This window comes from Thunnus thynnus, chromosome 12 (assembly GCF_963924715.1).
Source record: "Thunnus thynnus chromosome 12, fThuThy2.1, whole genome shotgun sequence".
Classification (NCBI taxonomy): Eukaryota; Metazoa; Chordata; class Actinopteri; order Scombriformes; family Scombridae; genus Thunnus; species Thunnus thynnus.
Window position 1 is genome coordinate 13,173,129 of NC_089528.1, and position 24,040 is coordinate 13,197,168.

The 24,040-nt window shown below is 41.0% G+C and overlaps 3 protein-coding genes across 3 annotated transcripts; 2 read left to right on the top strand and 1 right to left on the bottom strand.

Annotated features, from left to right (window-relative positions):
- The first annotated feature begins 844 nt into the window (after positions 1-844).
- On the top strand, positions 845-8,172 carry sema4e (semaphorin 4e). Its single transcript, XM_067605580.1, has 15 exons — positions 845-1,287; positions 2,294-2,607; positions 2,755-2,900; positions 3,768-3,830; positions 3,909-4,007; positions 4,114-4,213; positions 4,310-4,420; positions 4,518-4,669; positions 4,850-5,028; positions 5,151-5,307; positions 5,470-5,692; positions 5,815-5,930; positions 6,068-6,225; positions 6,315-6,367; positions 6,546-8,172. Exons 2-15 carry the CDS (start codon positions 2,451-2,453, stop codon positions 7,208-7,210), a joined length of 2,379 nt encoding a protein of 792 aa, XP_067461681.1. The 5' UTR covers positions 845-1,287; positions 2,294-2,450; the 3' UTR covers positions 7,211-8,172.
- Positions 8,173-8,232: 60 nt separating this feature from the next.
- Positions 8,233-15,971, bottom strand: cactin. The gene is made up of 10 exons (XM_067605579.1): positions 15,701-15,971; positions 13,713-14,340; positions 13,519-13,614; positions 12,982-13,127; positions 12,409-12,571; positions 10,467-10,581; positions 10,107-10,299; positions 9,838-9,960; positions 9,239-9,603; positions 8,233-8,952 (listed from the first exon to the last, which is right to left on the bottom strand). The coding sequence occupies exons 1-10, from the start codon at positions 15,919-15,921 to the stop codon at positions 8,462-8,464; spliced, it is 2,541 nt and encodes an 846-aa protein (XP_067461680.1). The 5' UTR covers positions 15,922-15,971; the 3' UTR covers positions 8,233-8,461.
- Positions 15,972-17,145: 1,174 nt separating this feature from the next.
- On the top strand, positions 17,146-22,567 carry cdc34b (cell division cycle 34 homolog (S. cerevisiae) b). The gene is made up of 5 exons (XM_067605581.1): positions 17,146-17,876; positions 19,070-19,156; positions 19,291-19,388; positions 20,380-20,514; positions 20,660-22,567. Exons 1-5 carry the CDS (start codon positions 17,691-17,693, stop codon positions 20,868-20,870), a joined length of 717 nt encoding a protein of 238 aa, XP_067461682.1. The 5' UTR covers positions 17,146-17,690; the 3' UTR covers positions 20,871-22,567.
- Positions 22,568-24,040: the final 1,473 nt, after the last annotated feature.

Sequence of the window (24,040 nt, forward strand, 5' to 3'; positions counted from 1 at the left end):
ACAATGTATTTAAGTGGTTTTATGAAATATGTACAGGTTGCAAAATTGATTTACATACAGTCACTCCACTGTTACAACTTGGTTCAGGGATGGTTGTAACAAGGCGTTACAACCGTCCTGGTGATACCAGCCATGTTTTCACCTCATGTGAACTAGCTTGACTGCTAGTTTGATACATGTAAGCCATTTCTATTTTTAGCTTACAAAACAGTGATTCTAATAATACTTGTTTTGATACCTAGACATTTGATCACGGGACAGTATCCAAAAAATACATCTGATAGAAAAGTTAAATTTTACCTCAAAAACCTCACCTCACTTTTGCTGGTTACTTTTTCTGGGAGTTTCAAATGTGGCTCCTTTTTTGTAAGCAAGAAGACAATCTAACTGAGCATGTGTAGAGTAAGTATAATCACTGTAGCTTGTTCCTGATTGGAAGAATTCAAGGTGTTACAACCGTCCCATGTTACAACTGTCTCCCCTAAATCTCTCATTGTGTGCTTATAATACATTCATGAGAGCAGATCATGGATGTATTATAAAAGCTCTTATTATACATCCATGGAGCACATCTACATGGGCAGGAAGTCAGACACAGGAATGGTATAGAGCATCCAGTCTATTTTCAAAATAAAACACCTGTGCAGCCTGCCGATCGTATATCAATAAAAAACACGAGTAAAACAGACAAATAAAGAAATCATTTAACTACGTAGCCTACTTAACCAGGATGGAAACACAAAAATCAATGAACAAGAAGAGTTCAGTTGCGCTGCTATATTAATTACGGTAGCCTAAAATGCGTTGTTCAGCTTTGACTCCAGGCTGCCGTATTTACCGCAGTAGCAGTACAAATGAATTTAAAAGGCGGCTGGCTTGAACACGGTTTTGGAAACAGCGACTCACTTGACCGCGGTCAAAGCGCTCAGCTTCTGAAACGCTCCGATGGGGTCGCCGTGCGTAGGAGGACTGAACAAAACCGCGTCGCAGCCGTTCCCAGCATCATAAAGGCGTAAAAAAAAAGTTGCAGCCGTCATTATACGTTCAGCCTTCAAGGAAGACGTAGGCTAGCGCGAAATCAGTTTGACATCTCACCCACGCGTTTGCAAACTAATCGTGCGGGTTTGATTTTTTTACACTTTTCATGTGTATATTAATATTATGAGTTAGTCCGACTACCCACCTGTTTGTGAATGAGGAGTTAGTTGTTTATAAATAACGTTTAAACAGGCGTTTGGACTATTTTTAAATGGAAGCTTCAGCGGTCTTGGGCGTGTCAGTGCGCAGGTAAGTGATTACCGTTGATAGCGATGTTTGTTGTCGGTAAACCTGCTTGAGCTAATGATTGACTGCCTTTTAAGCGGTTTTGGCTTAATTCGATTGCTCAAAATCACTTTAAATAACAAAAGATACTCATAATAAATTAAAACAATGCACAAGCCTACTCTTAAATTGGTCTGAGCTGCATCTGTAACTCAAAAACTGATTTCAGACGGACGCACTCTTGCAGGTCCGCTTTACTCTTGCTTGGGACACTTTTAACGCTTCAATGTGAATGCTAAGGTACAGTGTGTGTGTATGTTTGTGCGCAAGTGGCTGTTGAGTGAAGCCGTCTTCGGCCCCAGGGCCAAATATGTGAAACATCTTATCAGAGCTGCATTCTCTGACATGCCGCAGCTCATCAGTAAAACACAGCACACGTCTCTTGTGAAAGAAGCAGGCACACACCCAATCAGCAGGTTGTAGTAATACTAGTGGACAAAAACACAAGAAACAGCAGCTGTTACCTTTATAACAAGGTCATTAAAGGAGAAGCCAGTCCAGGCAATGTGTTCAGTTGGCTAACACCAAGGTTAGTTTGTGGTTAGGATGAGTCAAACGTACATGTTTCCTGTCAGTGTGTTGAAACTGCAAGTGTGGTTTTAAGAGCTCCTCTCTCATCTTCACTAGACGTTGGCACTCTCTGTGAATCTCTCATTGTGTGCTTGTGTTTGGTGCTGCAGGAGAGCTGAGGTTGACATCCCTGCACCCTGCTGAATGCCTTTCATGGCCCTGCATTACCATCACTATGGCACTGACAGAATTACTGCCGTGCTGACTTTAGCTCACTCTGCCCTTTCTGGCCATTCTGCTACTTTTATGCTTTGTTTTTAAGCACTTCTTTAATGTTTCTCTTCACATCTCATCTCTTCCTTTGTTTGGTGTTTTGCCATACATATTTAAAGCTTTTGGTCCGTCAGGTCTCACGTCTGGTGAATTGATTGTGATATCCATACAACCTTGTCTCTTTCAGCCCTCCTTGGCTTTGTTTCCCCGGTCTGTGCCATCCATCTCACCATGGACAGCCTGCTGAGTGGGGCCAGTAAAGGGGCCAGTGCCCTTCAGTCAGTACAGACCTCATCGCGTCATAGATCCCACTCCCTGCCTTTACCCCTGTATGACTGAATGTTATGGAAACAATAAAGCTTAAATTCCTCTTAGCCTCAAACAAAGGAGCCATGCATCCGCTGCTGTTCCTCAGTGTCTTTTGGCTGCTGCCCCTGGCCTTGACGCTGGAAGAAGACTCACCATTGGACTCGGTCCCCCGCAGATCTGTGCTCTATCATAGTGAGTGTTGCTAGGTGTCTTTTGTAACTCTAGCTTGCAGTTTAACAACTGATTGTGGCTCTTATGTTTGAGTTTGGACAGACTCATTGCGAAACAGGGTTTAATCATTGATGATTACTGAATTAATCATGTATATACTGTCTCTAGGGGACAATGCTTACCTGTTTCATGAGGAGGGTGTGTTCAACTACTCCACCATGCTGCTTAGAGAAGACCTGGGTCTGCTTGTGCTGGGTGCCAGGGAGGCAGTGTATGCTCTGGACCTCAACAATATCTCCAAGAAAGTTGCTTCGGTAATAACACTGATGTTAACAATGCAGTTAATTCTGACCGTGCCTTGGAGCAGTGCTAATGGACTGTCTTATCAAGGTTTTCTTGGCCCAGGGTCAAGAAATTTTAAATAACGCATCATTCCAGGTTCCCAGCACTGTGTGATAAAACACTCCCTATGACTAATCAGACCCTTGTCTGTGTGTTACTAACACTATTAAGGTACTAGCTGACTGACAGCTTCACAAAAAGACAGTTTGGTCACTCTACTATCTAACAGTCACTCAGCATAAAAAACATCCAGCTTTATTGAAAGTTTTTAATTTTTTAAGTTTTTGACTGATGTGCCTCCACTTAAGTTACACGTGTGCAGTTTTTCCATTACATGGTACTGGCTTGACTCAACTCTACTCTTCTCGCGTTGCATTTCTGGATTTTGTTTTCCATCACAGATAGTACCCCCTCAATGTAGGACGGGGTTTGCAGGGATGACCGTCTCTGATTGGTCAAACACACAGAGCGCAGCTGCTTCAACTTGCGTACTGCTTCATTCATACAACAAAGAAGTACTCTTGTATCGATTTAGGACCAGTTTAGGACAAGGGGAGGACATTTCTCTTCTTTGCCTGAAACCTCAACAGAGGTGATACCAAAAAAGTAGGTACCAGATACCACCAGGTACTATCCACAACCTTTGCCTGATGGAAAACCAATAAAGATGAGTCCAGTTGAGCCGGTACCATGTAACGGCTTTACAGTACAAAGATATTTTTACCTGCTTCTCTACACTCCAATCCTCCTAACAACAGCTTTGTTGTGCTAATGAAGGGGCATTTATCTATTTCTATAACTGAAAAAGTGTGTAACTAAAAATGTTTTCACTCGTTAAGGTAAAATGGGAAGTGACACAAAAACAAAAAGAGGAGTGTGAAAACAAAGGGAAAGATCCTGAGGTGAGTCAATTTAAATATTAATAAATTGATTGCATGCCTAGCAGATGTAGTCATCACTTTTTTAAAATCCATTTACAGACGGAGTGCAAAAACTATATCAGAATCCTGCATAAGAAGATCGATGACAAGATGTATGTGTGTGGAACCAATGCTTTTGATCCAGAGTGTGACATCATGGTGAGAGAAATTCAGAGTCAGAGCGCTCACTCTGTTAATATTCCATGCTGTATAAATTGATCAAAATCATAAAAAAACTCTAGGATTAAACAATGTGTTTGTGCAGTCATACAAAGATGGAAAGCTGACTCTTGAGAAGAAAAAAGAGGATGGGAAAGGAAAGTGTCCATTTGATCCTTTCCAGAGATACGCCTCCATCATGGTTGGTGAGTAACAATTGCACAACAGTATAAGACAATGGGGAAGAAGTTTAACACAGCCAAATGTTTACGTCTATATCTCTGTGCTCGCTGTTTTGCCAGATAACAGCCTGTACTCAGCCACTTCAATGAACTTCCTGGGCTCTGAACCTGTCCTGATGCGCAGCTTTCCTGAATCCTTACGCACTGAGTTCAAAATCTCCTGGCTTTATGGTAAGATGAGAGAAGATGCTACACTCATGCAATGTTTGTGTCATCTTGATGATAGTAGCAGAGTCAAAGGTAATGTTTTTCCTTCTTTCTATGCCAGAGCCCAACTTTGTTTCCATGGTTCAGATGCCAGAGAGTAAGAATAGTGAGATGGGAGATGATGACAAGATTTACCTGTTCTTCAGTGAGGTAGCTGTGGAGTGTGACTGTTACAACAAACTGGTGGTGTCCCGCGTGGCCCGTGTCTGCGAGGTGAAAACAGTTTATCATCCTGGCACTTTTTCGCAGCTCTACTACGCGACAATAACATATAAATAGCACTTCCTCAGTTGCTCTTATTCCACCCTTTCCGCTGCTTGATTGTGCATCCCGTTTGTCTCCATGTTTTTCCACTTGTATGTGCGACATTATGATGTCTTTACATTCTCACAGGGAGATCTTGGAGGTCAGAGGACCTTACAGAAGAAGTGGACATCCTTCCTGAAGGCCAGGATGGACTGTCCAGTGCTGGAGTCCCAGCTGCCATACATTATCCAGGACACGTACCGCTGGTGTGACCCCCAGCAGCCCTGGAAGGACTGTTTGTTCTTTGCCATCTTCACGCCACAGTCGTACGTTTCATTTAAAAAACATGTTTGTGTCTGTGTTAGAAGGGGAATGCTTTCTTTCTCTTTAATGGTCTTTGTTACATCACTTAGCTCATAATTTCATTGTGTGTGTATTTGTGTTTCAGGGAAACATCAGACCTGTCTGCAGTGTGTGTGTACCGCATGTCTGACATCAGCAGAGTGTTTGCGGAGGGCAATTACAAGACCCCAGTCACTGTAGAAACCTCTTTTGTTAAGTGGGTGATGTATAGCGGAGTTGTCCCTGTCCCTCGGCCCGGAGCTGTGAGTTTGCCCACTATTTAGCTTGTGTGTGCATGTATTAGGAACAAAAGGAAATCTCAAAAGGCAACTTTTTTACGAGTGGCCCAGCAGGAAGCTGATTCCTTTTGTACTCTAATCCCGTTGTTCTCCCTTTTCTCTTTCCTTCCCCTCTTCTCTTGCCAGTGTATAGACAATGCAGCTCGTGAAAAGGGCGTAACTCGGTCTCTGGAGCTCCCAGACCCAACCCTTCAATTTATCAAAGATAGGCCCCTCATGGACCAGGTCATCCAGCCAATAGGAGTGAAGCCTCTACTGGTGCGAAGGGGAGCTACATTTACACGCATCATAGTCAACCAAGTGCGGGCCACAGATGGCGCGAAGTACCACGTGATGTTCATAGGCACAGGTGGTGTACCAGCCTAGGACACTTGGCTAGGGAATGTCATTGTTGCTGCTTTTTTTAACTTCACAACATATGTATCAGAATCTAATCTAATCTGCTCAGTTTCTTTCTTTTTATACAAAAAGAGGAAGGCACCATTCTGAAAGCTGTGAACTACGATGGAGAAATGTTCATTATAGAGGAAGTAGAACTCTTCAAGACCCCAGGGCCGATCAAGATTCTGAAATTTTCCAACGTCACGGTAATTCAAAGCTTTCTTGTAGCCAAATTTATGGCTTTAAATGACTGTCTTACATATTACAGTATCACTGTTTCGTACATATTACAGTATCACTGTCATGGCTGTGTGTTTGTGTGTGATGGATCCAATATGTACAGGGTCAGCTCTATGCAGGCTCAGACTACGGAGTAGTACAGATACCACTAGCCACCTGTGGGAGATCCGTATCCTGTATGGACTGTGTTCTAGCCAGGGACCCATACTGTGGCTGGGACAAAGTTGCTGGAAAATGTACTGCCCTTAATAATACACAAAGGTAGGCAGCTGTCCCAACATGTGGAGCAAGTTATGTTGACTGTCGGACAAATCCAAACCAAATTTAAATGATTGTGTCTTCTGATTTAGTGAACTAATCCAAAGTGTGAAAGATGGAAATGCCACTCTCTGCCCAAGAGCTGGTGAGTTAATCCTTGTCCTAACCTTGTCATCAGTACATATTTTTTGTGACTAAATAAAAGCTGAACCACTAACCCTTACTGGGTAAACTTAAAAGAAAGAAAAGTACCATAATTGAGGTCAATTGTAGGCTGTCAAAAATGAAATTGCACATGTGAAGGATCTCTGTTTTGCTTTCAGACCCTATGAAGCCTATGAATCAGTCCATCTGGCCAGGCGGTAACCTGAAGCTCCGTTGCCCTTCACCTTCCAACTTGGCAAAGATCAGCTGGGAGCAGGATAACCGTCCTCTGCCCCCTTCAACTCGCCTTCAGTTTCTACGAGACGGACTGCTCATCCTCAACGCCTCAGACCCAGACAGCGGTCGGTATCGCTGCCTGTCTGTGGAGCACTCCAGAGTTGGCAAGTACACAACCACTGTTGCTGAGTACTGGGTCAGCATAGCTCCAGGTTCTGGCAGGGATGGTCAGATATCTGTCCCCCAGCCTAGGAGGGAAGGCCCCTCTGTGGTTGGACTCCAGGCTGTAATCGGGCTGCTAGTGGTTTCTCTTGTTGCCCTTTTGGTCTGGAACTTTTACAAAGGCCACATACGTCTGCCCTGGAACTGCAGAAACAAGAATAGAGAGCAATCCCAGCAGTCCCATGAGCAGGAGGGTCTCAACTCCAATGTGATCTTCCAACGTGCACTGGTAGAGGACAAGCCACTGGTGGCTGGAACACACAACAGCAACCGTAATAACAACCACACCATTGGAGAGGTGGGATTCAGTGCCGCAGAGGGGGAGAATGCCCCAAAAGTTACCCTACCGTCTGTGCCGTGTATTGATAATGAGTCAGAAATTTGAATGTGACCAGTGCATGATCATTCTCACGATGAGAATGTCCCAAACCATTTGTTTCCAGGCAGAGCTACTGGATTTATCAGTTCAACTGAGAGTTAAGATTTCAACTTATGGGGCATTTACAGTAAGTTTGAGTATAAAAACATTCCAAGAGGTTGAAGTTTGTTTTGAGAGACTATAAATTGTTGAGACTGACTTCACCAAAAGATCCTATAATTAATTTCTTTTTTTCCAAGTATGATGAGACTCTTGAATTCCTGCTTTACATTTTTGTCTTTTTTATTACAATGAATTTGAAAATGTGTTTTCAATGAAAGAATGTTTGCTACTAAATTTAGATTTATATTTTATAAAGATTGGTAGGATTTTGATAGGGAATGTACAATGAAATTGAGCCATTTCATTTCTAACCACTATCAGCAAAGGGTTTAGTTCTCTTGTATTAAAAGTTTTCTACCAGGTCCTTGTGTTGTTCCAGTGTATCTACATACAGACACCAGGGTTTACTAGCTTACAGCAAGAATAGACTTGCCAGGAATGTGAACAGATGTGGATTTTACCTGCTGTTATGAATCATCATTGTAGATGATGAAACCTCTTTCTGAAGTCACATGGAAATCTTTCTCTATGTTTTTATACATGCTAGCTGTGTGGCTCTAGGGATGGCAGTCTGGGTTTGTCCACCGCTTTGGTCCAGACTGAATATCTTGATAACTATTGGTTGGATTACTGTGAAATTTGTACACACATTGGTGGTCCTCAGGTTATGAATTGTAACAACTTAGAACTCCTGACATTTCATTTAGTGCCATCATGTGGTCAAAATGTTCGATTTATGACCAAATACCTGCAAAACACGACATTCTCATCAGCCTCAGCTGTACTTTGTGTTTTAGTGCTAATTATCAAATGTTTGCTAACACGCTAAACCAACGCAGTGAACATAGTAAACATTAATTTCTGTACTTCTACTTTCTTGTTAATATATTGTGTGCCCAAGACAGAAAACAAACTTCAGCAGAGAGTACAAAGGAGGAAAAAAATCTTTAATGTGTAATTTTCAGACTACATTACAAATTACTTTTTCAGACAACAGTACAGAGTGATTTGTAGCTTCAACAAACTGCTTTTTGGTGTAAGAGCAGCAACAACAATACAACAAAGCACATTGACTGTACAGCCTCAATAATATACCGTCTATGTTAAAAACCCAGTGACTGGTGTCTTGGTCCATCTTGCTTGGTATGGGGCCTCTTATCTCCTGTAGCGGTACCTCTTGAAGTGGAACCACAGCTGGAAGATCCCATTGGCGAACTGGCAGCGGAAGCCATGTCGGTGCGAGTACTCCCACTCTCTGTTTACGATCTTGAAGGCAATGTCCTCGTACGGAGGGCCCGCATGGAACCTCAAAATGCCAAAGTCCTTGTTGTCAGGACTGGGCTCCAGGAAGTACTGCGGGGTGGAGCGCTTGTCGATCAGATCTGGGTAGAAGATGTTGAACTTGTAACCCTGGACGATCTTGGGTGGAGGGTTGTCGAAGTCATAATGGGTCTGGTTGTATTTGTTCCACTCGAAGCCTGTGTGGACCCTGTTGAAGAAGCGGGGTTTCCTGGGGCGGTATTTGTCTGCCCACAGGTACATCTTCCCTGTGACGGGAATCTCCACGCTGAACTGGGCCTCGTCGTTGCCCATGCCCTCTTTGGCGCGACGTACGAAGGCGTCCTCTGCACTCTCACTGGCATCGCCTGACAGACAGACAGAGAAGATGTCTTAGAGGCAACACATCTGCATCACATTAATAAAAATCTACATTTTGTACAATTAAGATTGGTTTCCTTAACATTTTTACTGCTGTAAACTCACTTAAACCCTCAGAGAAGACTGTTTTTTTCCCATTTCCCGCTCTAACACGGTGCCAAGATTTAGTTTCTGCATGTGGGTTTTCTGACCCAGAATGCACCAGATAATTGAATTCTACACACTCAGGTTTACAAGCTCTTTTTGCGTGTGTGTGTGTGCATGGTCTCATACCTGTGACCTGTAGCTGTCTGCGGGCCAACTGCAGCCTGTGTGTGTCCTCTTCCGGGGTGATTGTGTGTGCGTCCAGCGGCAGCTCAGAGGACGTGAGCAGCGAGGGGCTGTAGCGGCCCGAGTCGTACTCCGCCTGGCTCTGCTGGATCAGATCCTCCTCCGTCAACACTGCCTCCACCACCTCACCCTTGTCGTCTTCCTCCTTCTTGTCACCCTCGTCTCCTCCATCCTCGTCTCTGTTTGCGTTTCCTGCTGTAGATGTGGATGGGCCTGCCTCCTCCTCGTCCTCCTCCTCCTCTTCGCTTCTTTTGTTTTTTGCAGAGGAGGAAGATGATTGGCCGGGGTCTTCTCCTGCCCTTTCCCTACTGTTGTAAAAATATTTGGGGTTAATTTCTGTAAGTGAGGATTCAGTGCATCCACAAGTTTTTTTGTTTTTTTTTAGCTTTATGAACACATTTTCAAAAATGAAACAAGTGAGAATTAAGAGTTTGAAACCCATGTCATGCTCTCTATAAATATGATGCACAGTAACTGACTGAGCCAATAGTTTTCAGTTTCAATGAGGATGTGTTCAGTGCAGTTATTTTTATGCAACTTACTTGTCTTCGTCACTCCGCGGCTCCTCTTTGATAATGGGGAACAAAGGCTCACTTTCCACTCCCTGTTCCTGTTTCAGTTTGAACAGCTTCTGACGCAGAACATCCTGGTGTCGCTCTCTCAACCTAGGACACAAAGTCATGTTTTTGTTTACACATCAGTTTTCACTGGCTGCCCATGTAGCTTTTTCTGATGTATTTTGCATTAGCATTCAAATCAGGCATTTTGTTACTAAAACAACAGAAGCCAGTGGGCGTTCTCACGTTCATACCTCGCTCTTGCCATATAGACTCTGACTTGCTGCAGCAGACTCTCCCAGTAACCGATGTCAAGATTGGATCCTCCAGCCCGAATCTTCCCCTCGATGTTCAGGTGCAGCGCCTGTAACTGGCTGTACGTCTTTCCTTTGAACACTGTCTGGACGTCAGTACTCACAGCTGTGTTGATGCCCTCACGACGATCACCTGAGGATTCAAAAACATAACGTCACACACACAAAAAAAATGTGATTGAGAACAAAAGGAGGACAGATGAAATGATTTGTCAGATGAGCATAGGTGCAGATGTAGCAGCAGGGGGTAAAGAAGCAGAGTATCTAACTATGATGATAGAAAATGAGGAAGTTGTGTACCTGGTCCTTTCCCAGAAGCCTCCAGTTTTCGCAGTTTGCCGATCTCGTCCTCAGTTATAGTGGTCATGTCTCTCCAGAAGTCCACATTCTTGCCTTGCTCCAACTCCATATAGACCTACCAGTACAACAACAAACATAAAGTTGTACCATCTACAGAGGCACTTCATCACAAGAATAATAGGTGTAAAGCAACTGTTAACATGTGTCCTCGTTCCTGTGAAGGATCAGTTAACAGTTGAACATGTCTCATCAGTTTAAAATGAGAGATGTATGATAATTCAGCATACTTTTTTTATGTTTTTAAAGTTATAATCTCAAAGATTTTCATAAAAATAAATGTCTGTCATGTCACTATCTATCACCAAATGAGGTAACACAATAGTGATTGCGTTTAAGGCCCACTGATGAAAACCCTTGCATTTGCAGTATTATGATTCTTATAAACCAGGTGTTGGTGATGACTTTCCTGCCATGCATTCAAATCAGTGGAGCAGACGCAACAGACTTGCTCTTCATTTGCTTGTGTGTGAAGCGGCTTATTTTTTAAAAGCTTACTCTTATTGGCTTTTTACTTGCGAAGCTTTGTTGCACGTACAGTAACTGTCTCTCCTCTGCTATGCTGTGTGTGTAGCACACACACACACACGGAGGGCTGAGCCCTGCCCGTCGGTGCTCCTCAGAGCAGAGGAGAGGAGACAAATGCGGCCATAAATGAAAGCAAAACGCAGTAGAGACTCTCACACTGAGCTGAAATGAAACAAGTGCACCTAAATTAGGTAAATGACATAACAGTCTCTGTTGCATTTCACTGTCATTTATGGTCATGTTATGTCCTCTCCACTCAACTCGTGTTTCAGTGAAGGCTCCTTGTGTGTGTGCGTGTGCTGCACACACAACAGAGCAAAAGATAGTGAACCAGGTGAAGAACTCGAGTTAACACCAACTACACTTGTTACGTTACTGTAAGTGCAATAAAAGCTTAGCGAGTAAAAGCCATCAAGAGTAATTTATCAAAAGAACAACACATCTGCAGTTACCACTTATCACCTTATGGTACCGCCAAGGAGAACGAAACGGAGATCTTCAAGATTGTTACTTTAATGCATAGAAATGTATTGTGGCACAATGTTTATATTGAAATATGTGCAGTTCTCATATCTAGATGAATAAGTTATGTTGTGCCAAGTCAAATAGATCTGATTCAACATTAATCTGCTGCAAGCAGCATGTAGACTTCACCAATTTTCTCTGGGATTGCCTGATTTCTCTAAAAACAAAAACGTATCCAATCAGAATAATTAAATAATGCTACAATCACATAAAAAAATTCTAAACATAGCAGCTTTAACTTGTATAATGAATTATGACTTAAGCTGCAAGGATTCATTTCAACTAGACCACAGACTCATATCACACTGAGGTGATTACCAATCTCACATGCAATTTCAGCAGGTCCCATGACTAGTACCTGATTCAATACTGATCACAATCTATAGGATGTTCATTTCCACATGACAGGTTTTATGCAAGTTCATATATATTTACTGGATATTAATAAGAGTTTAAAAGATGTATGCTTGGTATTCGGGCTGCAACTAAAGTTTATTTTTATGTTGGATTAATCTGGCAGTTATCTTCTGGATTAATCATTTGCTCAATAAAACATCAGGTAATGGTAAAAATCCCATCAGGACATCCTGGAATGCAAAGTAATGTCTTATTTGTCCTTATTTTATATAAACCAACAGTCCAAAACCCTCAAATTACATTACTAAATTATATAGTAACAAATTCTCACATTTGAAAAATTCACTGACATGACAAAGAAAGGACCAACAGACATGATTAACTTATTAAACAACCACATGTCACCTATAAAAAGGAATCTGCATAGCGCTGCAGTCATACAACGTTTATACTTGAATATAATGTAGCTACGCACCTTTATGTCCTCCAGCAGGTCATCCATGTCAGTGACTGTTAGCCCGTTGAGGAAGGTGTAAGGTTCATGCATCTCAACAGCAAGATCGTCATCCTCTGCACTGATGTACTTCGCCAAAAGGTCAATGGGCTTGGCACGACCATCACGGATTCTAATCTTAGATCTGAGAACACACAAGGTAGTGGGACAATGCGTATATATGCATTAAAGAGGATTGTAGAAGCCTGGAATTATAGCGCAAATTAAACTACTTGTGACATAAAACATGGATTCTACTAGAGATGCACCAATTGCAATTTTACTTTGTTTTTTTTTTAAAAGTCTGACCTGTTGATTCAGATTTTCTTTCTATATAAGAATTTAATAAGAAAGAAAGATTTTTCTTAGTCTGTGCTGCAGCCACTGTGTGCGCAACATGCATTTTGTGTGTTTTGTTGCTGCTGCGGCTGTATGTGTTTGTGGCTGAGACATGAAACTGATCGGGGCTGGTCACTGGTCATGACCAATCAACTAAAAACTGATTTGTGGTATCTCTAGATTCTACCGCAGTGGAAATACTTGATATGCACTAACCGTAGTTTGGCCTGGTGCAGGTGGAAGTTGTCTTCCTGTTCAGCCCAGGTCTTGAAATGCTCTGCCTCTTTTTCTCTCTGCAGCATCTCCAGCTCCGTCTCTCTCATGGCCTTCTCTCGCTCGCGCTCCAGACGCAGCTGTTTCACCTACATAAACACAGTTAGTGCGATTAGATATGACGCTTACAGTGTCTCAAGTGTCCCTTAGTACTTTTTGGTATCTAAAAGTACTGAAAGCTGGCATAAAATATTTGCTTATATTACTTATTTTCTTAACAGACAGATGATGTAAATCATAATTTTCCCTCTATTTGACTTTGTATTAAAGCCAAGTTCTTGCTTTGCTTTAAACAATATTTAACATAAAAAGTTTGGGTTCTAGGTAAGAAAAAGTACAATTTTGATATCAGTCCCAATAGCTAGTCTTCACTGTGGTAATAAACAGTAACAGAATTTTTTAGATTTATACCAAAAGCAGCACAGACAATGGTGGGGCTGAGTCTCTTAATTCTGCCACAAACTATCCCACATCTCATACCTTCTGCAGCTCTCTGCGGTTCTCCTCCTGAATACGTTTGTTCCTTTCTTTAAGCTCTTTTTCTCCAAGATGGCCGATGCCTTTCTTGTCCAATGCCTGAGAACACATAAAACCAAGAATAATGGATAAGATACAATACTTCACAACCAATTGATGACAAGCAACTACCCAAAACTTCTTGGCCTGGAACTCACCTTCTGCCATTTGAATGTGCCCAACAAGTTGTTGTCACCGAAGGGGTTGTCTGCATTGGTGTATCCCATGTACTCCTCACTCCAGCCCATCTTCTCTCTCCTTTTCTTCTCCTTTGCCTCCTTCTTTGCCAATCTCCTGGCCCTCTTCTCTTCTGGTGTCTCCAGAGCTTTCAGCATTTCATTCTGTTTTTTCTTGGCCTCCTTCTCTTTGACTACCCGCACCTCCCGATCAGACCCCGAGCTCTCAGAAGAGTCCGGTGAACTGGAGCGTTGCCTCCCTCTGTTTCTGTCAGCCCTTTCTCTGCTTCTCTCTCTCCTCCCTCGCTCCCTCTCTTCGCTCCTCTTCCTTCGCTCTCGGCTTTTGTCTCTCTCTCCTTTTCTCTCCCTGTCTCTGCTGCTGCTCTTCCACCTCTCTCTATCTCTATCCCGCTCCCTCCTCTGTCCGTCCCTGTCTCTGATTGGACTCCCTCTGTCGGGACTTCTCCGTCTCCTCCTCTCTCTTTCAGTGCTTCCGTCATGGGAGTCTGAGGCGGACGGGGACCTTCCCTTTCTCCTCTCTCGAGATGCTCCTCTCCGGTTCTCCATTTCCTTCCTTCCCCTCCTCATTTTAGGATCATCTGAATCAGAGCTGAGACAGAAAAAGCGATTAAGCACCTTTTTTGCTCCTGGATGGGCAACCATGGTTTGGAAATTGAAGGATACATTTGTTCTCTACTATTCAGCGACAACAACAGCAGGTTCAAATAGAGAACAAGGAAAGAGTTGGCTTTTGATTAGATTGACTTTGATTTAAATTAACACACTATCTGTAAACCCTGGGGAAAAAAAGTAAAGAAAAAAGATAAAAATCCATACTCTCCAGCCTCTTTAAAAAAATCTGATGCATTGGAAACTCCTTGCCCACAGGCAACAGACTTTATATCCATTAGAAAGTCTTCTTGTTTACATACTCAGGTGTGACACTGGATCCTTTCCTGCAGTAGAAATTGCTATAAGTCTATGATCACCAAAAATAGGTAACTGGTTTGGGTTAAATGTGCAGAGTAAACGGATTCCTAAACAGGAACGTCCTCACCACTATGTTCTCTTTTGTTTTATTATATACTCTAATTGGAACTAGAGCTCGAAGAGGCCGAATTTCACTTCAGTGTCGCCATCTGCTGTGTTGCTGTGCATGTGACAGTAAAATCTTTTGAATCTTGAAATGTACAATGCCTATCTCCTCACTCACATTACTGACCAACAGTCTGGCTCCCACATGAACACTTGTTCAATAGGCTTTTAATGATAGATTTTAATAGTTTTAATAACTGCTATGCAATAAAATAATAATACCTAATAATAATAATAAAGTGAAATTAGAATACGAATCATCTTTATCGGCCAAGTATGTTTACACATACAAGGAATTTGACTCTGGTTTAGTGGCTCTCAGTGTACTTACACACAACACAATACTCTTCAGAAATATACACAAGGAATGACTATATACAGGTGAACAGTTTCCAGAAGTGCTGAGATAAATATTAAATGGTAAAATGAAAAAGTGACGTGTTACTTTATATAGTAGGTGGTTATGTACAGTATATACAGCCTATTCAAATATACAGTAATGAGTGAAATGTATTGCGCATTTTGTATTTTAAACTAAGTAAATACGCAGAATTTGTGCGGTGGGTGTTGTAGTGATCCGGGGTTATTGCACAGTTAACTGTTTATAATAAAGTCAGTTTAGTTTCATTTCATTGCATGACGGTAGGGTGGATAATAGAGTGCTTGTGTTGTGGAGATGTGTTTATTGCATGTTAATTCACGCAAAGTAAAGAGGAACACAGCGGTTTATAGAGAAGGGGCTCAGGGTTGTTTTAGTTGCCAGGTAATCGCAAGACGAAGTTAAATCAGTAGAGTCGTGATTTAACCATCATCACCATTACAGCAAGTCGTGTTTTGTTAACTTGTTAACTTCACCGGACAGCAGCGACAGTTACCTGGATGATCGTCCCCGCTGTGGTGCTCGCCTCCGGTCGCTGTCGGAGCCAACGCTGGAGTCCGCGCTGCTGGACCGTCCGCGGCCCCGAGCGACTCGTTTCGTGCCCGCGGACCGACTGCGCTCATTCCTGTCCTCCGGGGACCGAGACCTGCTCATTCTGGACCGGTTCCGCCGATCCCGGCTACGACTTCTGGACCGACGTCGTGATTTCAGGCCCATCACGAAGTTTTTCTGTTGTCGCGGGGTCCTGATGCTTCTCTGTCGCGTAAATAAGCTGTAACAGAGAACCTTGTTTCCAGCGCAAAAATCTATGGATGTTGAATAATGTACCGAAATCTAATTGAAAATTGTTATATGACTGCTTAAATGTAAAGATATTAAGAAAATTCATTTTTATTATGTACATGGACTTATTATTTTATTTCATTTTTTATTTATGTATCTATTTTTATTGTCAATGTAGCGTTGTTAATTTGAATCTGCTTCTGTAATAATAATAATAATAATAATAATAATAATAATAATAATAATAACTTAATTTATATAGCATCTTTGTAAAACAGAGCTTACAAAGTGCTTTGAGAGACAAAACAAAAGCAGGATACTCAGAGAGCAATAAAACAAACAGAACGCCAAACAGTAAGGCAAAAAAACAAAAAAAAACAAGACAAGATTAAGATAAAGTTAAGACAAGAAGATACAGTAGAGCAAAGGAAAAAAAGACGGTAAAAAATTAAGTCTATAAAAATGGTTTAAGAAGTGATTTAAAAGAAGTCACTGATGAATCCATAATCAATATTTCTACAAGAAATTGTACGTATATTGTATTACAGTAAAAATAATAAAAGTCTATCAATGGATTTTAAAAAACATTCCATAAAACAAATACACGTCACTGTAACAAGTCAACATCAAAAGCAATTGTCTTTGTCAAGTTCATAATTAAGTTGTCTAGTTTCAAAGTTAAGTACTCAGGCAGAACAAAGCCAGCCTAAAGGGACTTCCCACAACATTGGCGCATATCATAAACGACACAGTATACGATGGAAAAATAAAGTACGAAATAAATAACCTTTATTTAACGGTGCAGTTTTTAACAGCGCGCTGAACGTTTAAAGTCAAATTAACACCCCGGAGATGTGTTGTTGTGTTCAAATAATGTGATATTGAAAATAGGTCAGAGCAGCTTTTTTAGAAACACAAACAACATTCGCGTTTCAGTGACGTCACGAAACTGGCAAATGTAGTTCTCTGAATCACTCTTCAATAAAAAAGCTCAAGACATAATCATCACAACTCAACCAATGTCCCCGAGTTACATCAGATTATATATAACCAAGAAATTTTGTGCCGCGTTGTGTGGCATTTTGGTTGCTTTCAGTCGGAAAAGTAATGTTTACAAATGACAATTGGACTACAAATCCCAGACTGCACAGGGCGCAGCTGGCTGTTTTGAGGGGGAGAAGGAGACTCCTTTTCAGCAACACTCTTCTTTACCTTGTCTGCTGTTTGGGGCGATATCAAGTACAATTTCTGACTCGGAGCGTTAGAGCTCCGGTTTGTTCGCATTTCAGATCGATAGTTGTGTTTTTAAATTTCGTGTCTGAGCAGCAGGGAGGTAGAAACTTTTATAAGATCGGCTTCAGCTGAGCGCTAAAGGTAGAGCTTGTTAGTTAGCTTATATTAGCCAGCAGCTACCAGTAGATTTACGGCTTATATCCGCGGCTGTCCTGCCAGGTAGACAGGCTAAAGCTGGAGGCGCTGGCCGGCCACAATGCTTTGGTTAGTTTATCACATTCCCAGTATTGACATTGGTAAATAACTCAGCACATTTGGGAACAAATCAGCGCAACCTTTGTTTGGTTTGAGCGCAGCCTGGTTGATTTGGCCTGTTTCATTGTCTCCGATCATCGAAAAAAACACACACAAGTTGTTTTTCAGTGTCGGCAGGTTGTTGGGTTAACTCAGCCGTGTTATCAGCTGTCGATATGGCACAACACGACTCCTCTCATGTAGCCAGTTCACAGAAAGCACTCATGTTGGAGATGAAGAGCCTTCAGGAGGAGCCTGTCGAGGGATTCAAAATAACACTGGTGGACGAGGCAGATCTGTACAACTGGGAAGTGGCCATTTTCGGACCCCCCAACACTCATTATGAAGGGGGGTATTTTAAGGTAAGAGAAGAATATGATGCAACCGTATTGTCTACCAAGGTGGGAAACTGTCGTCTGGGAGCTCATGAAAACAACAAACGCACACAACACATAACAACAGCACTGACAGTATGAATCCTCCAAACTATAAAATACAACACATACATTTATAAAACACCTTATAGGACAGGTTCATAGTTTTCCAAGTCTGTCCTAAAACAATAGTCAGGTGCCCAAATGAACATTTTTCATGCTGTAATCATTCCTCCTGTTCATACTGGCCATTAGAACATCTCTTTATAATGCACTCACAATGTAAGTGATGCTGCTTTTGTGCTAAAATGTATACAAGTTTAAAGTTTGAAGCTCCAGCCATCCAAATTAGTCAAATCAAGTAAATGTTAGTCTTTTTAGTGCCAAAGTCAATAGTGAAACCCTGTTTGAGGAAACAAAAAAGGGGAATTTGATGCTAAAAATATTGGAAATCTGGCAGATATCCACTAAATATGACTAACTCAGACTGCTGAAGTCTCATAAGCTTCAGAACTTTTAAATGTATTTTTGCACAAAATGACTGTGTGGACACACTGTGGATTTTGGCCCCAGTCATTCACATTGAAAGCACATTTGAGGGGGATCTTTTAATAGTCAGTATGAACAGGAGGAGGAAAACCTCTTTCAGTGTTCATGGGCATCTGACTGTTGTTTTTAAGACAGATTTGAACCAATCCTTTGAGAAAGAAAAGGGGAAAAAAGAGTCTTGAGCAAGGGAGAAATTACTTCTTCCAAATGACTCCTGTAAACACTTAACTAATGTTTAGCCTGTCAAACCTGGAAAACAGGGGATGTGAATGTTGCTCCAGGATACACAGAGTCTGCCTCCTCATCCTGTGTTCCCATACAGCCCCTCACAGACTTGGTGGCCACAATTTACAACCTTTGCCAGCTTGAACCTGTATTTACTCTCTACTGTTACCATACCATGCAGCAATATGAGAGATTTATATACAGCTTAAAACATTTTGGGGCTTGAAACATTTCTCATACTTCTTTAAAAAAAACATTCACAGAAAAATAAAGTTTCCCTTTAAGGGCATTACTTACACAGCCACACATTATGAAATCCATAACAATCAACCCTGTCAGCAAAAATATGTCAGATGTTTTAGTAATACAATGTACAGCTACATGTAAAGGCCTGTTTTGTGTCCCAGGCTCGGATCAAGTTCCCTATAGACTACCCATACTCCCCACCTGCCTTCCGGTTCCTCACCAAGATGTGGCACCCAAACATCTATGAGGTGAGGTATCACTCAGTTTACAACACTAAATCTAACTCCTTGTCATGCTCGTGTGCACTCATGTTACTCAGTATCATTTAAATAGCCATATTGCAGTGGTCACATGATGAAATAGCTGTTTCTCTCTGTTTTAGAATGGAGATGTGTGCATTTCTATATTGCACCCTCCAGTGGACGACCCGCAGAGTGGAGAGCTGCCTTCAGAGAGATGGAATCCCACCCAGAATGTCCGGTAAGTATAATCTCTCATTATCTCTACTCATACGCCCCTCCTTCTGGTTACCTCCCTTTTTTGTCCTCTGTCAACCACTTCACTGCTTCACCTGGCTCATACTGTTATCACATGTCTTGTTTTTTCAGTGGAGTCTTTTCACAAATTCCCAGAAAGTAACATTTATCTGGGTTTTCAGCACCACATGTGTAATATGAGCCATTTTTCAGCCATTGTTGTCAATAGACATCTCACATTCTACACTTGCACAATGTGTAAGCATCACAGCTGAGTGTAAATCACAAACTATTTCAATTATGTCTTTGAAACAATAGTGTTTCATTGTGTATTTGTGTTAGGGTGTCATTTTTCTAAAATAATTCATTAAGCAGTGAAAGGCCTCTATCAGAACCCACATAATACTCAGTCACAAACTAAATGACTTCAGTGTTTTCAGATAATGGGATAAAACATTTACAGTGTGTGGAACAATAAGATTAAGTTTAGGGCTGTAACTAATGCTACTCTATTCAGCCCTAATGTTATTCTATTCATTATCAATTAGTCTGATAAGTTCTCAGTTAATTGATTTATCTTTTGGTCTATAAAATGTCAGAAAATGGTGAAAAGGTCTCATCACTATTTCTCAGAGCCCAAGGTGACCATCAACTTACCACCTACATTTAATAAAATAATTAATAACACTGCTGAAAATATGTCACTTTTATCAAGATTACTTTTTTGAGCAGCATTTAGTGGACATTAAGAAAAACTGTGACTCAAGGCACTTTCACATTGTCTACATCACAGACATTGGTATTTACACAGCAACATTAAATATCTGTAAATTACAGTCTATGAGAACATAAGTGTTAAGATATATTTCCCGTTAGTCAGTTATTATTCAAATAGATTATTCATGTGTTTAATGCTATTTGAAGTAGCTTTCTTAGAGTAATTATTTGTAAATGTGCAATAGGTATCACACTGTGACTCCCCTTTGTGTCCTCAGGACCATTTTGCTGAGTGTGATCTCGCTGCTGAACGAACCCAACACCTTCTCTCCTGCCAACGTGGACGCCTCCGTCATGTACCGTAAATGGAGGGACAGCAAGGGCAAAGACCGGGAATACGTAGAGATCATCAGGTAAAACAGTCACACAGTATCAGCAAACCTGACCAGTCATTTCTACAAATGTACATTCAATTTGTAGCTCAGTTTATCAGTGTTGCTTTAAGCCCTCAGGCTGAAATGTGAACTCACTGTGTATATTCTTAAATATCTCCTCTAGGAAACAAGTGTTGGCCACCAAGGCGGAGGCCGAGCGTGACGGCGTGAAGGTGCCCACCACACTAGCCGAATACTGTGTCCGCACGCGCGCCCCACCTCCCGACGAAGGCTCCGACCTCTTCTATGACTATTACTACGACGATGACGACGTGGAGGACGGGGATGGTGACTGCTGCTACGATGAAGACGACTCAGGCAACGAGGAGTCATGACATGCTTTTTTTTTTTTTTTTTTTTTCAACCGCACGCCCAATCTAGCTGACATATGCTAAACCCCCTTTTTCTGCCCGGGTTGTCAGAAATTCTAGGTCTACAACCTGAGAAAGATTTGACGCCTCCCACTTTTAAACCAATGAAAAGAGCTGTTTTTTCTTTAGCTTCTGAACTCTTCGGAGGCTGACATTGATGCACCGTTGTGGAAGGGTCCGACCTGGTAAGATTTGCACCAGCACAAAAGTCACCAGTTCAAATAATTTTGCAAACCTTTTTCTCCATCATCACCTAAAACCTTACTTTGAGAGAATAACTTCAAATATCGCTTAATCGTATTAAGATGTTCAGTCCCCTGTACAGTATAAGATATTGTGGGGTTAATACCACTTTCAACAATAGCAACATTTGCACTGGTGCAAACACTTACAAACTTTTCTCAGCCTCTTTCTTGCATATCTTTACTTCCCTAATTATAACTGGGTTTTGCTCACCAGTAGTTGGTCTCAGTGACCGACAGAAGATGGAGGACTTCAAGCAGCCTGTTAGTGTCGAACAGTGTAGCTGCAAACAGCGATACATTGAATCGGACATTCCCGAGTCTCACAGTCTGTCTTGCTTCAGTAGGACCGGACCTGAGATGTCACGGGACAGTGTTTTCAACATTCTTGTGCATGCCAGAACATCTTGGAAGCTTTTTGTCTCTTTTACTGGTGGACTATTTACCCGCATCATGATCTGTTTTCAGCTGGGTGATAACAAAAACTTGCAACGATAGAGATCCCAGAGAACTCTATGTGGAGGACCGGCTGACCAGCCGGGTCAGTGGGTCAAATCCTCATGTGGACATTTTTGGCAACATGAAATTGATCTTTGCTGTGTTTCTTCTGGTTACTGTTTGATGTGTTTCTCTGTCATTTTGAGTGTGAGGTTATGTTATTTGAATTAGCTCAGATAAAGAGTTGTGTAGGATGTTTTTCAGAGGTGGGGGGCAGAATGAATTACTGATCAGAATGGTATTTCTCCTCAGGTTGGCTCTCTGAGAGACCTGATGGAGCCAAAGACTAAAGCAGCGTAAAAAGAAAGCCCAAAACATTTTATGAATGTTTGTTATATTCTCGTCTTTGTTTTCTGTTTGCTCTCTTGCTAGCTTTGTTATTTTAGCCTCTTTCTTTGGTTAGACATTATGCCTGCAATCTTTGCTTGAGAATGATTTTATGTAATGAGATTATTAGGTTTGATTGGCAAAAAAAAAGTAGAAAAATTTTCTGTCAAAAGATGTTGAAGTATCAGTAAGGATTATTACAGTTTTTCAGCCCTGGAAGTGAAAAAGAACAAGGCCGCCATGTTTTACTTTTACTGTTGTTTGTGTTAGTGGAGAGTGGACGGGTTTTGATATATTTTTTAGAGTGTATGGGTGTCCTCTGTGTGTATTTTGCATCAGCAATACTGATTGTTTAATTTACTCAAATTGGACTTCACACTGAATTTCTCAGGATAATGAAAAAACAATTAAGGCAAGCAATTATTTTCTTCTCCTAGGTGGTCTTCAGAGTTGGTTTACAGCCTCAACAGGAACCATAAACTGATATGCACATGTAGCTGTATGGATGATCACCTTGTTGTTTTATTCACCTGTGTTTACTTTTTATTTTCGGCTATTTAAAACTGAAAAATAAAGATTTATTGGAAAAAAATATGCACTGTACAGTGCTTGGAACAATTTTACTTTATATGCTATAACATGTTATTACAAGTTATACTATTAATATTCGCTTTTACACATTGTACAGTTTTGAGGCACATCTTAAAAATGATTTTAAAATATACATTTTTGATTGTATAATTTATAAAACTGTAAGTCTAAGTTTTTAAGACATCCCTCATAGATCTTCAAGAGTTTATTCTATTTTTAATGGATGACTCGCCCACACAAACTACATTTTATAGCATTACAATACACCTTTTTTCACATATATTTTTCTTTCTCTTAGACAGATGGAGGGCTTCATGTGTGATTAGGCTTTGTCTGTGTTGCATATTTATATATAATTATGGGCCTGTGCAGACATGGATGAAGTATTCGGATTCCTAAGTAAAAGTATCAATACAGCAATGTAAAAATACTCCACTACAAGTAAAAGTCCTGCATGAAAAATACTACTCAAGTAAAAGTACAGAAATATTAGCAGCAAAATGTACTCGTTGTGCAATAACTGATATATGACATTAGATCATTAATACTGAAGCATCAGTGTTAGAGCAGCATGTTAATGTTGTAGCTGTCGGAGCTACTTTATATAAAATTAGCTTTTTTAGTCCAATGGTTCCCAACCTAGGGGTCAGGCCCCTCCAAAGGGTCACTAGATAAATCTGAGGGGTCATGAGATGATTAATGGGAGATGAAAGAAGAAAAAACAAAGTTCTGATACATAAATCTGTTTTCAGTTTTTGGACTTTTTCTGTAATCTTTTTTGGTGAAATATTGGATCATTTGAACATTTATTGAAATGAAATCATTTGAGAAGTTTAGAGAGAAAATTCACTATTTAATGGAGCTGTTAACAACTCATAGACATCTGAAATGTGACCCCAACTACACACAGCTTTTTGTAAGATGTCAAAAGCCAAAAAGGTTGGAAACCACTGGTTTCATCTTTAACAATGTGTTGTATTTTAAAAGCTTGTTATATTATCCATTATGTCCGATCTTCATCTGAAAAGAAACTAAAGCTGTCAAATAAATGTAGTGGAGTAGAAAGTAAAAAGTAGCATAAAATGGAAATACTCAAGTAAGGTACAAGTACCTCAAAATTGCTCTAAAGTACTTGAGTACTTGAGTAAATGTATTTAGTTACTTTCCACCACTGGGCCAATCATGTTGTTGGTTGGTTTTATCTATTTAATGTAGAAATCTAATTAAAACGGAGTTGACGATTATTTCATGATGGTAGAGACTGTGCTGCATTCAGGTCACACGGGAATATCTGGAATCCACCCACAAATATAAACAGTCTTCTGGTTTGACGCCCAGAAGAATGCCTTGACATGTTTCTGTACATTTTGATTGTTTTTATGCCTCATCTAAATGTTATCCACTGTAATCACTGGCAAGTTTACCTATCATTTGTAGGTCTACATGCGTTTATGTGAAAAGGGAAAACTAGGAGTT

Bases quoted from the DNA above. Each gene is read 5' to 3' on its own strand.
- sema4e (XM_067605580.1), top strand. From the start codon at position 2,451: ATGGAAACAATAAAGCTTAAATTCCTCTTAGCCTCAAACAAAGGAGCC. The intron at 5,308-5,469 runs GTGAGTTTGCCC...TTCTCTTGCCAG, and splicing joins CTGTCCCTCGGCCCGGAGCT to TGTATAGACAATGCAGCTCG. The intron at 6,368-6,545 runs GTGAGTTAATCC...TTTTGCTTTCAG, and splicing joins CACTCTCTGCCCAAGAGCTG to ACCCTATGAAGCCTATGAAT.
- cactin (XM_067605579.1), bottom strand. From the start codon at position 15,921: ATGGGCCTGAAATCACGACGTCGGTCCAGAAGTCGTAGCCGGGATCGG. The intron at 13,615-13,712 runs GTGAGTTCCAGG...ATGTGTTCTCAG, and splicing joins GCACATTCAAATGGCAGAAG to GCATTGGACAAGAAAGGCAT. The intron at 10,582-12,408 runs GTGCGTAGCTAC...TTGTACTGGTAG, and splicing joins ACCTGCTGGAGGACATAAAG to GTCTATATGGAGTTGGAGCA.
- cdc34b (XM_067605581.1), top strand. From the start codon at position 17,691: ATGGCACAACACGACTCCTCTCATGTAGCCAGTTCACAGAAAGCACTC. The intron at 19,157-19,290 runs GTGAGGTATCAC...TCTCTGTTTTAG, and splicing joins GGCACCCAAACATCTATGAG to AATGGAGATGTGTGCATTTC. The intron at 19,389-20,379 runs GTAAGTATAATC...TTGTGTCCTCAG, and splicing joins AATCCCACCCAGAATGTCCG to GACCATTTTGCTGAGTGTGA.